This window comes from Pholcus phalangioides, unplaced genomic scaffold (assembly GCF_987345545.1).
Source record: "Pholcus phalangioides strain wild (caught in Gottingen) unplaced genomic scaffold, Ppha-v1.0 ptg000039l_1, whole genome shotgun sequence".
NCBI lineage: Eukaryota > Metazoa > Arthropoda > Arachnida > Araneae > Pholcidae > Pholcus > Pholcus phalangioides.
In genome coordinates this window covers 1608041-1622094 of record NW_028301625.1, presented here as the reverse complement: position 1 = coordinate 1622094, position 14054 = coordinate 1608041, and the positions used below count along the sequence as shown (strand labels likewise).

Here is a 14054-nt window from a genome sequence, read left to right as displayed (position 1 = left end):
AAGTATTTTTCAATTTTTTATTTTTTTCACCCGTATAAGCTACACAGCTCAGAGCCACCCTTTTGTAGGGTTCGATCTATAACTCTAGAATATAGGTACAAAGACGCTTTAGAGTTTGATCCACCATAGAAGTAAAAGAGATTATAACAGATTACAACTCAAAAATGTATCAGAAAGGACAGGCACCCAATGTGGTTCACCAAAAATAAGGTACCTGTGAACAGAGGCAAATTTAGGGTTTTGCCATCCTTCTCTTATTCTAGTTATTTTCTTGACCACTCATTCCTTGAACTTGCTGCCTTGAGCCATGACCTGCTTGCCCCCTCCCCGATATATGTCTGTGTCTCTGAGTCCTTTTGTCACTCAAATGTTAGCACCCTTTCTAGGTCACTCTTTTGGCCATTCCGATACTTGCACACTATTTCAGTCACCCACATGCTTGCACGTTGTTTTGGTCACTCACATGCTTGCATACTGTTTTAGTCACCCATATGCTTGCACACCCTTTTTTGTCATTCAAATACTTGCACATGCTCTAGGTCACCCTTTCAATCATTCACATGCTTGCACATGCTTTGTGTCACTCTTTCGATCATGCCCATGCTTGCGCATGCTTTGTGTCACTCTTTCGATCATGCCCATGCTTGTGCATGCTTTGTGTCACTCTTTCGATCATGCCCATGCTTGTGCATGCTAGAGCTAACTCTTTCGATCATGCCCATGCTTGCGCATGCTAGAGCTAACTCTTTTGCTCATTCGTGCTTGCACACTCTTTTGCTTACTCACATGCTTGAAACCTCTAGGTCACTCACTCTCTAGGTAGGGTAGGATTCCCGGTCATAAAATTTTTCAGCTATTCTTACATTATGTACCAATTTTCTTAGCCACTCATACCTAAAATTTGTCGTCCCTCTGAACTTGACACCCTGCACTATAGCTCACTAAGTCCCCTATAAATACGCCAATGCCTGTGAATAATATCAACCATTCAGTGGCTGCTTTTGAAGCCACTTTGTGAAATCCTATCAAGCAGTTGATGGGAGAAAATATCTTTAAATATTGTAAAAAGATTTTGAAAAAAAGTCTAAAAATCTAAGGTTGGTATTATTGAGAAATATGAAAAAAACTTCCAAAATTGTTAAAAAAAAAAAAAAAATCCAAGGGATATTATCAAAGACTTTGCAAGTACAAAAAAAGAGGGAGCAGAAACTTTCAATGTCCATGCTTAAAAATATTCATATCATAGTTCTGCCTTGGATTTGTAAATTCTGAAGTATAAAAATACCATGTTTTTTTTTCATTTATAGATTCAATATTGACTAAAATATACTTTTAGGGACTGGGGGAACTAAAACCATTAAAGTGCTTAGGGCCTTCAAACATGTTAATCCGGCCCTGTGGCAGAGTTTATGGCCCCTGTACCACATGCACTTATCTTGCCTGATGAGTGTAAGCTTTACCCCAAAGACCTACCCAGTCTATGTGCTGTGGAGGTAGCACAAGCAGTTTGACAGAGGGTACATGGCTACGACAACTGGGCTCTTAAGTGATGGAGCAGAGCTAGCGAAACTGGGCAGATGGTGCAGGTGATGCATCTGGATGATTCTCAAGAACTACAGCAGAAAGCTGGTTATCAAAAAATAAGTGCCACCTGTCAGTAGCAGATCAAATTTAACTATACCAAAAAATAAATAAATAAAAGAATCCTGTGTGTTTGTGAAAACCACATCATGCTACGGTCTATACCCCTAAAGCAGAATAGGCCAAAAACGGTGACATACGTCACAGAACAAACGTTGCTGCTGTAGAACAATCAGGAAAAAGATTTTAAGAAAAGTAAAGGAAAAACACTGTTATGGGCATTTTTACCACAGAATATTTCCAGTCAGCTGAGGGCCCACTGCAGAACAATGCAAAGCATTCTGCTTTGGAGGTCTATATCCTCCAAATTACTGAATTTTTATTTTTTGTTACTTTTGGATCACCCCATAGATCTTGTACTATAAATATTATATGGAAAGAATGATTAATGATGATCCAATATCATGAAATCAAATTCATGAACACGAAAAGAACAAATTATTTCCACCCCACTCATGAGTAAAGAACTATAAAATGATATAGTAACTTTTTTAAATCATTTCAGTGGCAATTTCGACAGAATGGAAATGTCTTGTTGCTTTTGCATTGGACATACAAATATCACAATGCCAGTGCAAGACCAAGTGGTAGAACAGGGGGACTTTTTGCTAACTTTTCTGTGACTTTTTCTCATTCGACAAAATTAACCATGCTGGACTGTTTTCTTATATCAGTGATTTCCAAACTATGAGTAGCGACACCTGGGGATTTGGGTTAATAAAATAGGGGGGTCTTAATGAAAGGGGTAACATGTGTGAGTGAATTTACAAAATAAAAACATTTGATAAGAAATCAATTATTTCAATCCGTCAAAACTTTCAGCAGAGCATGATGAAGATGTCAATGCATATACACACATACAGACATGCCAACATTGGCATGAAGCCTCTCAGTAGTGCTGAATGCTGAGCTTCACCCCCTCCAACCACAATAAAAAAAAAACTTAATTTTTTTTAATTTTTAAAAACTTTTAAATTTAAAGATTTAAGTACACCCCATAGGAACTGAACCCTAAGGGCTTAAGCCACATAAGCTGCCCCTGCAAAAGCATATGCGGTTATAGGGTGTTTCTGGAATAGGGGAGGGGGGGGGGAAAAGAACGTACACCTTCTGCTCTTCTGCCAATAATTTTTTTTAATCGGGGGTCATCCTTGTCACTCTCTGTATCCCCACCTGTGCCTGCAACCAAATTTGTGATGTTGCCTAAGCCCTCAGTAGATCATAAATATCCAATGCAATTCACCCCAACATGTACTTGCGGGTCGTATATACTGACATCTGACAACCCTAGACACCCCCCATGTTTTTGTTGTATCTGAGTTCCTTCGTAACCTATGACAAAACTTCCCAAAACCAGCTCCACGGATGTGCCCGAACAAGTTGAAAACCTGTCCTGCGAATGCAAATTTACTGAACACATTATTGATATTATTGATCTATATCAAGCCATGTGCATAACAGCCGCATTGCATTGCAAAGCATAGCAATAATATTCTCAAAACAGAGCAAAAGAGCCAAACAACATTGAACAGAGCGAAATGTAAGTGATTGAGCAGTTTGTTCGATCAGTTCTATGATCCTCGTCAACTGTCGAAATCGGCAGTTTGCCATCAAAATCAATATGCATTACCAGACAGGGATGTGCACCAGAAGAAAACGCAGTCTGAATAGAATTTGCACAAATGAGCCCATTTCTTTACTGATTGCATAACCACGTGCAGACAAAACATATCGGCGCAAATAAAATAAAAAAAATTAAAAGAAACGTTTCTTATATACGAGAGCCGAAACTATCGTGTAAGAGTACATAGTCCGGCAGATTTTCCAATTCTCACAATCAATGCCCCATTCACCTGTACAGTCGGGGGCTGACAGGGTTCCAGCCTGGGGACCCAAGATAATTGTTTTTTTCTTCACACTATCAATTCACTATACGGGGGGATCGTGAAAAATCTGGCCTGGGCCTGTAGAAGAGCTCATTTTAGGGGCTTGACTGCAGGATGTGGTTCTCAACCTTTGGAATCCTGTGGCATGGTTGATTTTTCTTGATTGGAAGGCCCGGCCATACACACGATTAATGGGAAATACATAAATGGGTAAAAATGAAGCAATAAGCTACTCACAGCCCGGTTTGGCCGATGTTGGGGTCTAGCGATTGATAAACACTGCACTAGACTGGGGGCCTTCATAATGTTCATTTTTCCCCTTTTACTCCAGTAAGAGGGAAAAGTTCATGACGGCCTCAACTAGACCAACCCAGGGCCCTTCCAAAGGATGGAATTCACATATTCCCTTTTTTTATTGACACTTTTTAAAGTCTGATATTAGGCACTTGTTATTTGCTCTATCTTCATGTTTTGTTGTCTAAGATTGCAAGCTTGTCACAGTATTCCAATGATTGTCTTTTGTCAGCTGCCTTCCTTGCGTAATTCAGTTCATCAGTGGCTCCCCAAAAAGTTTGGCAGATATTTTCCCATATAAAAGAACCACTTCAAAGCATAAATAGGTGATTAAATCAATATTTTCAGCATGCCACGATGCTCCTAGGAGCCGTGAAGCACACTTTTAGAAACACTGTGATATTCCTTTAAATTCGGACTAAATGTTGCATCGAAACACAATTAACAAGGAATGAGTCCACTGTTTGTCTTCTCTTGAACTCTCTCATTCTGTCACATGCGTATACTGTACAATTTCATTGTTCACTATAGCTAGTCGGTAAAGATCAATGCGATCAATTCTATTTTAAAAAAATGGATGATAATTATTTTTAAAAAAACAACTTTCTTCCTTTGTGGGGAAAAAAATTGGTGCCCTTTTACCTGGCTCCCTCAAGGATGGGATTGACAGGGCTACAGCCCAGAGGCCCAGGACAATCACCATCATTGTTTGTTTTTTCATGCTATAAATTCACTACAGACCATGCCCCCTATGAAAACTCTGGCTTGCGAACCCGCCAAAGATCCAACAGCCCTGCTCTATGATGTGGGAAGGTCATGTTCTTTCTACTGAAAATCAATATTGTTCCCAAGAGAACTCCCAACTGTCATGGCTGTCAACCTCCACAGAGGAATTATCACGTTTTCCGGAGAACACTGCTTTAGGGAAATATTACAGATGTTGAAAGGTTTCGACAAGGAAAGAAAGAAAAGTTCTTTTTTTTTGTTCATCCAAGCTAAATAGCTTTTTTGCCCCACTCATATAATGTCTGTCCTGATGTAGGGTGACTACACATTGACATTCTTTTCTGTTGCTACTCACCCATCCACCCCCCAGGGCAAAAAAAAGGGAGAAAAGACACCTGAGAGAGAGAAGAAAAAATATTGAATACCACAGCTTCTCCAAAGCCTAGATTTTTGGGGAAAAATTAAAAAAGTTCTCTGGAGAATCATAAAAAAAGCTGTGACCTTTATTCGAAGTTTGTGACCTCTTTTGGGACTTCCATGACCTTTTTCTTATTCCATGATGGTAGACACCCTGTAGAAGATGTAGGAGGAGAATTGTAGAAGTCTTTCTGCTGTCACTGGGGCCACATTTTCAAGGTTTATCATGTACAAATTGCTTAAAATCATATCTGCAAGCTCATTTGATGCCTCAGTTTAACCATTACTACATCTTGCATGCAACTCGTAAACATTCCTATGGGGAGTTTCTGATGAACTGTAGTATAAAGTTTTGTGTATGTATTATACATACGCAAAGCTTTGTATATATATTGTATAACATATTGTATATGGTCCAATGTATTTATGATGTCAGAGTTATGCATGTTTTGTGCTGGAGAAGTGCCATCTCAGTTTAACTGCACTCAATAAGGATTCTGTTTAACCAGGCGCGGTGAAAATTGGTATCAGATAGGCAATGGGTCTGTTTTGTTGAGGGATGGATCCCTGTTCCCCTTTGAAATGATTCACATTAAGAGCATTGGAGGATTTGCTACTAATCCCCTACGCACCAAAGTGATGTGGTGGTAAGATGCTCATCTACCATGAAGGTTGCAGTCAGGTCCATAGGCGGAGATAGACTTGGAAGTCTGGGGGACACTGTCATTATTTCTGGGGAGGGCACGATGATGATGATGTCAATTCATATATGCATATATACATTAGATCAGTCAACTTCACCTTTGATGCTGGGGGGGGGGGGGGCATATCTCTGCCCATGGTCAGGTCTCAGGTTAAAACGGGGGAAGAGTATAGATAACAAGATATTTTCCCTAATGAGCTTGGGGCGACCACTGATAGATGACACCTTCACTTCCTACCCAACTCATTGATGGCAATAAATTGCAATATAATGATATGGCCAGAGTTGGTGTTTGGTGGCGTCATAGGTAGAAATCTTCTCACACATATGTACACACACAACACATTCCTACACATGTACCAATTCATTACAAGGTGTACAGTTAAATAGTCTAATCCTCCAATGGATGGGATTGTTGACAGTCCTGGAATTCTCATGTGGGTTTGATAATTTTGGATTCACGCATGTGTTTGAAAGTTGACCAGCATACCAAGACATTATTGTGCAGTAATGTGTCCATCTTTTTTTTGACTCAATAAACACAGGAGTGCTCTGGACTCTGCTACAAACCCAGACTGGAAGTGATCTCAGCAACACAGTAAGTCTGGCAGCAGAGTTCTGGCATTCATTCAGTAATTTGTCCATATTTTTTGGGGTAGCAATGGGACCTGAATATCTTAAGATGGATGATAATGCTTATCTTTATCAAGCATGAAAAAGGATTGGGAAGTGATGATATCACTATTCGCAAGCAATGGCCAGCTTACACTCCTGATTTAAATCAAATAAAGTATGTCTGAAACATACTCGAGAAACTGCTTGCACAATGCCATCACAGACTATATCTCTTCAAAAGTATCTAACAGTTTTGTGCTAAAAGGCTTAAAAATAAAACCTCAGAAATAGCTCAATAAATCAGAGAAGAATATGCCAAGGTGCTGTGCTACATGTATGCCTGTATATAAAATCAACAGGATTCTTGAAATACCCAGAATGTGTTTCTGTGTATGAATATTTCCACATGTTGACGTAGCGTGGTGTAAAAAACTGGTTGTGTGCAATGGATTGATTGTACTTTAAAAATGTTGTCTCGATGAAACAAATCGATTTGTATTTGTTCAATCATAACTAAATCTGAAAATTTTTGAACAACATTTTTCCACACTCGAAAACAGTACCTATCAAGCAGTTGTATTAGATGAATGGTTTTGGGTGGCATCACAAACACATGAACGATTTTACCCAGTGGTGCAACACTATCAATCAAATAATTGTTTTTGAAGGGTGAACAAGAATCCACTAAAAGTACAGTTTCATTGGGTGTATTTTAAAAATACACTTCCAATAAATATTTGAGCAGTTCTTTCTATCCCATTTTCCCCGATTTCGAAGCAACAGTATAAATATTATCAGCTTGAAACAGTATAAATATTATCAGCTTGAAACAGTATAAATATTATCAGCTTGAAACAGTATAAATATTATCAGCTTGAAACAGTATAAATATTATCAGCTTGAAACAGTATAAATATTATCAGCTTGAAACAGTATAAATATTATCAGCTTGAAACAGTATAAATATTATCAGCTTGAAACATTTTCTGCCACACTTGGGTTCTGAATTGTCCTTTAGGTTTAGAATAAATAAAGGCGATAGCATCATTCTATCTTTGCTGATTGTTGGCATTACAGTATATGAATGGGTCGCAGCATGGATAGATTGTGCAGCACTTTCAATCTGTTTTGAACCCAAAAAATCAAGAATTCTCCCCAAATGAATTTCTTTATTAAAACCCGATTGATCAGTATTAAACATCTGCTTATCCTTCAACTGTGATTTCTTAAAAAAATACACATAAATCATTTACATATGCTTTTGAAGCATTTACAATATGATCCTCTTCATAAATCTGCTTCTGAGCGATCATTTTAGTAATTTTTCTGCTAACAATTCTACATTTCGGTTTAAAATTACAGAGCCATTTTCCAGAAGCTCTGAATGACATTTTTAAGGACAGAGCTTTATTACAAGCCCAATTTTTCAAATAAGAGTCATGCACGTTTACATGCCTGCGCCTTGCATCCTGAAACTTATGAAAAACATATTTTTCAATTTTGTATAGTTTGTGCCTCTTATTACCAAATTTGTTGACTTGATTTTCCCACAAATATATTTAAGACAAACTTTTTACAAATCTAGACTTGCTTTGAATAGATTTGTGTGTGATGTTTCATTTTTTTTTTACTGCAACGCTAGTATTAAACAGCTGCTTTTTTAGTTTCAAATGGGATACTCTGGACTTCATTTAACTCTTCACCTACATAAATTTCATCATTTTCATCTATAATGTCAAAATCAGAATTCTCAAATTTACTTTCATCAACCAATGACTCGAAATCCAAAGTGTCTTCCACTTCATCACTAAACGTTTCGCAAATAGATTCAGGTTCTTTCAAAATTTCCATTATTTTATTTTTTAAATTTATTTTGGCTTCTGTAAAATCTGTCAGTTCCATTTCTTGAACAGAGAATTTGCGGTACCGAATCCACACCACATTGAACACATTAATATGTGGTGGCCTTTTTCTATTTGAAAGACACAGCTGGTTTAAAAAAATAGATTCAAAAACATCGAGGTATACAACAATACAATTTCATGCGAAAGACTTTTCAGCATTAAACAAAACAACAACAAAAACTTATTGCAACTTGCTAATTTGTTTCACTTATGTAAAACAGCAGTGTAGGAGAAATGCATGATTCGACTAAAAATATATATTCAAACTCAATTTAAACCCTTTTGAATGCAAAATATCCACAAATAACTTTACAACAGATTTAAACTCATTCGGAGGAAACATGGACAGTTCATTTAAGAATTTGCTGCTTTTCTTCTGAATCCTCATCAAGTAGGGTTGCATTTGGCATTAAAAATGTTGATTTGTATTCATGTTTTACAGCTTTTCTGTTGCAATGCCGTAGCTACTTTTTTCACAGTACATATTTTGAGCCATCTTCTAACGCCTGTAAAATTTTCGTCAAATTCTATGAGTTTAGCTTGGGAGCATTTTTGTGAGAACAGAATTAGTTCTTGTGAGAAAAACTGCTCAAAACAATAATATTCTTAATTTTTGCTTATGAGTGTAAGTATAACAATGCTTATTGAAAATAATACTTTACAAATACCTGCAATTTCAAGTGCTGCAGTATCTTTCACATATTGTGTTACAAAGTGTGGTGAATCTGGCATATGTTCTGCTTGAAACCGAAGCTTTTCTTCATATTGATGACTAGCTTCATGCAACATTATGTTTTCTTTACATACATGAGTTAATTCTTTCTTTAGGGTATTCATTTTAGCAAGCTTATTCCTCATTACTTCAAGCTGAAATCGATGATCTAAAAGCTTAGATTCACATTCTTTTTTTGCCTGTGATAGAACCCAACAAGAATAAAAAAATAGTTTATGACAAGTAATAAAATGCAATCATTCTATACTACCTAGCCAGAAAAAAAACATTTTATAGCACCTGCTGTGCAAATCTCAAGTGGAAAAGCTGTGATCTGAGCTTGTTTCTGTTGTTCTGGACTAGGTTCAACAGTAAAACAAAGTATGCTGAATATTTTAGAATGCTTTATGACTATCTTTACCCATCAATGGATATTTTATTCTTTGATGATAATGGCAGAATGATGATGCCCTATAATATATTTCTCTCAATTTCTGTAAAAGTCATTGAAAGAGCAAAAATCATCATTCAGACACTCTGATTGTCATTCACCCATTCTGCTTCTAAATCCAATTAGGAGACTATGGACCTTGTTAGAGAGGAGTCTTGGGTTAAGTTCCACCAAGCCATATCTAAAAATGAGTGCTGAGATATTGTGACACCTCATAAAATTAATGCCATGACAAATATGTTTTTAAATTTGCTAAAGATGATCTGACAATGAGTGTGAGTGTTGAGTGTTCTGTTTTTAATCTTTTGTTTTTAGCCAGACAGTGTACATTATAGAGTAGCGGTTCTTAAACTATTGTCACCCGTGGCTACTTCACCCAATTCATGGTTCCCTCGCAGCTCCCCAGAACATTCTTATGGAGAATTTTCGAACAGTTTTTAGGTCATAAAAGTCATAGCTTTAGTTATCACACAGCAAAAATCTGTTAATCGCTACAGTGCCCAACATCAAACTACTTTTGTATGTTTGTATATTTTTGTATATATATTATTAAGCCAAAAAAAAAATTACAAAGTGTTTCTGACTCTGCCACAAAACTGGGCTGGAAGAGATCTCGGCAATGGAATAAGTCTGGCAACAGAGTCCTGGTGTTCATTCATTCAGCTCCCCAGAACAGTTTAGCAGATATTCTCTCATATAAAAGAACGCTTCAAAGCATAGACAGACATAAAAATTAATATCCCCAGCTCACCACAATGCCTCTGAGAAAGGTTAGCAATGCACACTTTGAGAAACACTGGTATACATACAATGTGCTATACAATTCAAGTGCCTGAATGCAGAGGGCTGTCCAGACTTTCTTTAAAGAGAGAGGGCCCTGTTTTTTGTGAAAATGATCCATAATTTTGTGAAATCGAGTAATTTAGCTGAAAGCAAAGCAATCTAGTTAATTTAAAAAAAAAAAACTGAAATTTTTGGTTTTGTGAAATTTGTATTTTGTGAACGGGTAAATTTTTCAGATTCTGAATTTTGTGAAAGGTCCATTTTCTTGACTCAAACTTCAGCTGAACAGACCCCTGGAATAATGACCCATGCTCTTCCCCCTTCACCCACTTTTAGAATGTTTGAGACAAATGTATAACAGCATCATCATTCTGGAACATGCCTTCGTCATCAGAGAAAGTAACATCTATTGATAGATACAGATGGTGATTGAGCATGACAAAATACTCAGCAGACTTCATTTTAGCAGGTCTTAATACTGAACCCAGTCCAGAAAAACAGAAACAACCTCAGATCAAAACATTTCCTCCTGAGGCTTGCACAATAGGTACTGTAAAATAGGTTATGGCTTTCTTTTTTGACCAAGCAGTGTAGTTAGTAATTTTAAAAAGGTTTGCTTCCTCACCTTCACTGTAGATCACAGTATTTCTCTATTTATTCCTGTATTTTTTTACAATTTGGGAAATAGTTCCATAAAATTAATAAAAGAATTTTTTATCAAATCAATTACTATAATTTAGCTTTTAGTACTGTGAACCTTGATAGCTTGACACCATAAGGGGATTGAAAAGCATGTCAACTTAAACAGATGTCAAGTAAGCAAGATTTCATTTGATCTTACGCTTAAGAACATGTTAAATGTATCAACAGTATATAAAGTTTTAAAACTTTTCTATCTACTAGTTCTGACAAAAACTTTTTAGACTGAGAATAATCCAGCATCAGGTAGAAAAAAGCCTACAGGTGAATCCTGCTGTAATGGCACCATCAGTCCCAAAGACTTTTGACACTGTAACAAGTTTGCGTTATATGGAATCATGGTCAGAATAGTATTTTAGAGAAGCTTCATTACATAAATTCACATGTTCATTATGAACTACTGAATCTCAGTGTCTTGCTCAATAAATAAAATAACACATTTTACACGCATTCAATTTTAAGTTGAGAAAATTTGTAAAATTGTTAAGACTGTACACAAAAATTACTTAAATATTTTTTGATATAAAACTTAAGAGACAAAACATACATTTTTGAAATTATTTTTATTCTGTATAAACTTAGCGACATATTTTATAAGTACAAAAACTAAATAAACATAGGAAAATAAAGGCAGCATTGCTTTTAATCTGTATTGGTTTGATAATCACAAATTTCCCATTTCTCAGATATTGACGGAACAACTCCTTTTGACATGATTGAACATAAACATTGAAACATGACTTTTCTTAGAAAGCTTGAACAAATTGGTGCACTACGCTCATTGTACACTTTCCCTTGTCAATAAATCTGTTTCCTTAAATACGTTGGTTGGTTAGCTCTAAGGTCCCTACACATGTTCAAGTATTCAATGTGCTTTCTAAGACCCCCTGACTAAACCATTGTTTATTCTTTGTCATTTTCTCTAAACTGTTGTTATGCTCACTGATAATAATAGCGAAATTAAAAGGATAAATTCTCAACTCCTTTCAATAAAAAAAAGTAAAATGTGATGGCAGAAGAAATGTGGAAATTCTTCGAAAATGACACATTGATTTTGTATACAATCAAAACAATAGTTGATATTATGAGATGGCATTAAAGCAGATTTTTTTCCCCCATTATAATCCCTATATGGAAGATTTTTTTCTCCTGAAAATTTGTGGCGCTAAGCGGGATTGGCACTATAGTGGAGCTTGACTGTATTTTGATTGAAGAGAGAGATCTGTTATTTATGAATGAGCACTTATTGTCTAAAATAAGAAGAACTTTTCTTTTCTCACACAAAACAAATTGTATTTAGCTTCCTTTTAACAATCTCTCACTCAAAAATTTCAGATATCATCCACACCTATCTGTGACTTTCGTAGCCCACTGATTGAGTTTTCACTTTTCAAACAGCAGGGAGTATAAGTAATCCTATCCTTAGGTGAGAGGGAGAATGTCTGATAAAAAAAAAAAAAAGACAAAAAAAACCATGAAGTAAAGAACTATTAAAATACATGAGCAACATCATATAATTTTTTGAACTGGTCTACGCATGGCGATTTCTGGAAAACAGTTGTGATAACAAAATACAAATTGTAGTTGACTTGGGGGGGGGGGGGGGTTAGACTCAAAGTGTAAAGTTAAAGCGGTTTCTTCAATTGTATTTAGTATTGTGACTACCATAATAAATGATGATTTGTATAACAGGGTAGTCCAGTAATCTGCATGTAAAGGTATCATTGTTATGTATAAGACAAGGGCAAAAGTTATAAGAAATGATTGTGATTATCTGATGCAGTGGTTGTCAATCAGGGACCATGTGATCCCCTTGTGGTCTTGGGATATTCTGAGAAGGCCAGGGGTAAAAGTCAAGTAAAAGGGGAAGCCATGGCAGGTGATTGGGGAAGCACAGCTCTAAAACACCTACTTAAAAACTCGTCAACAAATAAGGCAAATACCAAGAATACCAAAAAATTCAGAATGCATTTTGACACTCTATTAGTGTCATCTTCAGAGGATAAGAGTATCACGCAGACCAAGTTTCCCACTTGGATTGAGTACCAAATCTTCAATCTCAGTTGCTCAGCAGAACGGAAAAACCATACGTCTGTCCAAGTTAAACATCGTTGCAAGAATGAAGCAAAGCATCTGCGTGTAAGTCTTTCGCAACAACCTGACTGGCTGCTTGCGAAATGGAGCTATCCGATTGGTGTATTCAAATTTTCTTTATATTCCTGCTCGTAATGAATTTAAGCCATGGCGCTGCGATTGGTGGTGTTGATTTATTGTAGTTTACTAATTTATTTTTGAAGGCCTGGATGTATGTGCCTTTGTAGAAGTCTAAATCCACCGTGGCTTTCACTTTTTTGAAAAACTCTTGCTTCCTAAAATTTGAATCAATGGTCCTCTTGCCAGCAGTAAGTGGCGATGGTAGATTTTTCACAATCTTGATTTTTAACACAGTGAGCATATTCATTTAATCAAGATTTTACGGGACTCCATGTTTGTCCTATGTAGCCAAGCAGGCAATCGCCACATGGACCATAAATATCCCATTGTTTATTCTGTGGTACAGCATCTTCAAGGGGTTTGAAACAAAAGTTTTTAGTAGGCACATCTGTGGCGTTAAACTTTTTGAGAATCAGCTTGATCTTAAGTTAGACTATTGGGTCATATGGTATAACTACACTTTCATTGAGTGGCTTCTCAGCAATATTTTCCAAAGTGGTTTTTCGTGCTGGTTTCATGAATTTCCTACTCATTTCGTCAACGATCTCGGGTTGAACCCCCTGTTTTTAGCAATTGCTCTGATGGTTTTAAGTTCACGGTCTAATGTGTTTCGATCTGAGCAAATATTCAATGCTCTCACGACATAAGTACGAAATGCTGAAAGTTTCTGTTGCATGGGATGGCAAGATCTAGAATGAGGTGGTAGTGAGACAGAGAAAGGCTTATGATAGACAGAGGTTCAAAAATATGATTTTTGTTTAGTTACTAATACATCCAAGAAAAGTAGTTCATTATTTGTTTCAAATTCAGCTGTGAATTGAACATAAGGGTCTATATCATTCATAATGAGTAGCAATTGCTGCAAGTCATCTTTGGAACCGCCCCAAAGCACAGAAGTATCATCCACATACCTGCTATAAAATGAAAAGGGCACGACATTCAATAACTTCCATTCAAACTCATCCACATAATGTATATACAGGGTGTTTGGTTAATGGAACGATAAACT

At 36.5% G+C, this 14054-nt stretch overlaps 1 protein-coding gene across 3 annotated transcripts in view; it reads right to left on the bottom strand.

Annotated features, from left to right (window-relative positions):
• Tsc1 (tuberous sclerosis 1 protein hamartin) overlaps positions 1 to 14054 on the bottom strand; it is a 134237-nt gene that overhangs the window by 15854 nt on the left and 104329 nt on the right. For all 3 annotated transcript variants that reach the window (XM_089253459.1, XM_089253458.1, XM_089253460.1), the window contains one exon: positions 8855 to 9098. In XM_089253459.1, coding sequence (XP_089109585.1) covers positions 8855 to 9098 — 244 coding nt within the window. The remainder of the gene's footprint in view (positions 1 to 8854; positions 9099 to 14054) is intronic.